The 3,062-nt window shown below is 34.7% G+C and overlaps 1 protein-coding gene across 3 annotated transcripts in view; it reads right to left on the minus strand.

Moving 5' to 3' along the window:
* The window catches only part of piwil2 (piwi-like RNA-mediated gene silencing 2), a 34,884-nt gene that overhangs the window by 16,093 nt on the left and 15,729 nt on the right, over window positions 1-3,062 (minus strand). For all 3 annotated transcript variants that reach the window (XM_024275851.2, XM_024275850.2, XM_024275849.2), the window contains exons 9-11: window positions 1,590-1,714; window positions 1,429-1,509; window positions 1,217-1,330 (exon numbers count right to left, since the gene is read on the minus strand). In XM_024275851.2, coding sequence (XP_024131619.1) covers window positions 1,217-1,330; window positions 1,429-1,509; window positions 1,590-1,714 — 320 coding nt within the window. The remainder of the gene's footprint in view (window positions 1-1,216; window positions 1,331-1,428; window positions 1,510-1,589; window positions 1,715-3,062) is intronic.

Consider the following 3,062-nt stretch of genomic DNA (forward strand, 5'->3'; position numbering starts at 1 on the left):
TCATGTTTCCAATCACATCCAGACGGAATAAGGGCTGATGTTATTCCCACATTTACATGCAGGCAAAATGCACATTCCTGCACGGATTTAGAAAATTATGAGCGAACAGGCTCTGGAAATAATAAAAATGAAAGCACGCTCAGTGGATCATCTCGCTCTATACATGATCTTCGTTTGTTTATAACTGAACTCTTATTGAACTGAACTCCCTATTCGACGACTGTTTATGGTATTTTAGACAGTTCTGCGCATGTCAAAATGATTTATTCTGATCAACCGTGTGGGGCATGGAAACGTATGTTACAATCGGATTAAATTTTTCAGGGCCCATGTGCACAGTTCTATTCTAATCTTATTTTTAATCTGATCGAAGACATTTTTGACATGAAAACGCAGCTACTGAGAACGAGAAGCTGACAGTGGGGAGTTAGAACAATGGGTGCAATGGATCATGGGTGATCCGTGATCTGTATAGATCACACAGTTTGGTGCGCACACACGTGTACAGACGATTTTCTCCCTTTCTCCTAGCCCACATCATTTAAAAAAGGTTGCTTGTTTTTAACTACTTTATATATTATGTTTTATTAAATATATATATTTTTTTCATTTAAAAAAATGTACTTATTATTTTGTCAATTTTTTCCTCTTTTACCGATCTGAAAAATAGATCCCCAACGTGACTAAAACTGTGAAACGATCCAAACAGTCAGTTTTGTGATTCACTGCACCCCTAGTTAGAATGTTTAAACACTGCCTACAGAAATGAAAGAAAAAATAAATTTGAGAGCTTCAGTTCAGACATTAACTACATATCTTGAGCTGCAGCAGCTATTCTAATTTCTACACCAAGACAAACTGCTGATGTTAAAGAAGTGGTCAGCCTTGAAATTGGAAACAAAGAGGATTTCTACACATGACAGAAGTATCAAAATTATTGAAAATGTACGAGGAGAGCCCGTTTACAAAGACAATTACAAAACACAATGAAGGAAGAATGCTGACCGTGCAGACGCAAATTTTAAACAGTGGAGTGCAGCATTACTGAATTTCAGACAAGTTGTGATTTTTGTGAACCTTTTTTTGTGGCCTCCACATGAGAGGATTCCTGGCTTCAACACAAGTAAAAATGATAGATAATAGGTCAGAAAATAGTGTGCATTTGAAGAGAACTGACGTGACTGGAAGTCTTGTTTTTGCCAATTTAAAAACTCACATGAGGTCAAGAACAGAGTCATTCCGCAGCACCTTGTGGGACACGTCCACTGCCAGGTACAGACCTCCATCCATACGGTTAATGGCAGTTGAATAACCAGGCCACACTTGAAGTCTTCAAAACAAAAAAACAAAACAAACAAAAAAAAAATGCAGAAAGAGCAGGACTTAAACGTACAATTAACTGCTGAATTTCAAAATGAAGGCACAAACCGTTGTTTTCCAAGAATGACTGCATTCTCTGGATCATAATGATTTCGACCCACCAGCCTCAGGCCAATGATTTTCATTACCCTTAAAACACAAATAATGTCTGATGAGTCAAAAAACTTGATATTTTAATTTTAAAAACTATGACAGGAAAATACTTTTACCTCCTGAAAACCACATTGTAGAATGGAATACAAAGATCCGAGTTGGGAGGCAACACCTTTGTCATCTTGATTGTGATTTCTATGTCCTCATCATCAGTTCGTCTCACACTTTTGAGATTGACCACCTGCATGTCATTCAAAAATTGTCTTTAAAACACATGATTAAACATAATAAAAGCACAAAACCTAAAAAGAATAACAATTTAAAAAACAGAAAAGCCATCCCTTCGATCATCACTTGTAATACTCTGTGTGCTAGCAAATAGGGCTGGGAATCACTGGGTACCTCACGATACGATACGCGATACATGGCTCACAATATCGATAATATCGCGATACTGCGATAATTGGTAAAATCCTCTCTAATAACTAGCATTATATAGAACAACATGTTTTTTGGGAAAATATATCCCTATTTATCTTTTTTTAGCTTAAACACAATCATAATAAACAACTTTTCTTATTTTGTGCAACAAATTATAGACAATTTTGTGCAACATTGTATATATGAAAAGTGCTCTATAAATAAAAATAAATAAATTAATTAATTTGAATTTGAACATTGCTGAAATCAGTAATACTATGTCTTTGACAAGCATTGACAACAACCAAATTGGAATTATCTGTCAAATTTAATGTTAACAATAGTAAACATGATCAGCAGTGACACTACTTAGTGCAGAATTGTTGTAAACAACAGAACAAAAATTTAATAATTCAAGTGGCGACAGCTATCTACCTCTAAAAGAACATCACACCAAAGGATGATGAATATAATGTTTTACAGCCTCTCTCAAAATTAACCTAATTTTTCGTGCACTTTTCCTTTACTTGAAAAGGGCTGAGCATCCAAAAATGAAGGCTGATTTACTCAGACTGACACTGGAGATTATTTTTCCAATCTTTATCTATTTTCCATTTGGTCAGTCAGCAGTCAATAGGTAAACACCTTAAAACACACATAATAATGGCAAATATACTTTTAAGTGCTTCAATTAATTAGCAACCTCCCTAATTTTACAGTGAATTCATGTACTATATTTTAATTACATTTAAATTTAAGTTCATACATCAAATCCTGCTTTTTTTTGTTTAAAAATTCTTTAAATTAACATTAGCAACAAGTAATTACATTGTTTGAAAACGTCACATTATAAATTTACCAAAGTTACACCGTACACCAGCAGGTTAAACATTGAAGTGCATGAAAGCGAAAATTCCAACGCTACTTGAAGTGTACACAAACAACTGCGAAGCACGCGCTCAATTCCCACAGCAAACAGGAAGTAAGTGATCGCTGACATTCTAGTGCTCAGACAAAGTCACTTCTTACCGGCTGGATCTGCTACAGATGGATGATAAATGTTGACAGGTAGACATGCTTCACACATATGGAGTCTCGAAAGAGCCAGAATGAAATAAATATATACACCATTAAATAAATAAATAAATGTGTCATTAAATATTTAAAAG

The sequence above is a fragment of the Oryzias melastigma genome, linkage group LG9 (genome assembly GCF_002922805.2).
Source record: "Oryzias melastigma strain HK-1 linkage group LG9, ASM292280v2, whole genome shotgun sequence".
In the NCBI taxonomy this organism is placed as follows: domain Eukaryota; kingdom Metazoa; phylum Chordata; class Actinopteri; order Beloniformes; family Adrianichthyidae; genus Oryzias; species Oryzias melastigma.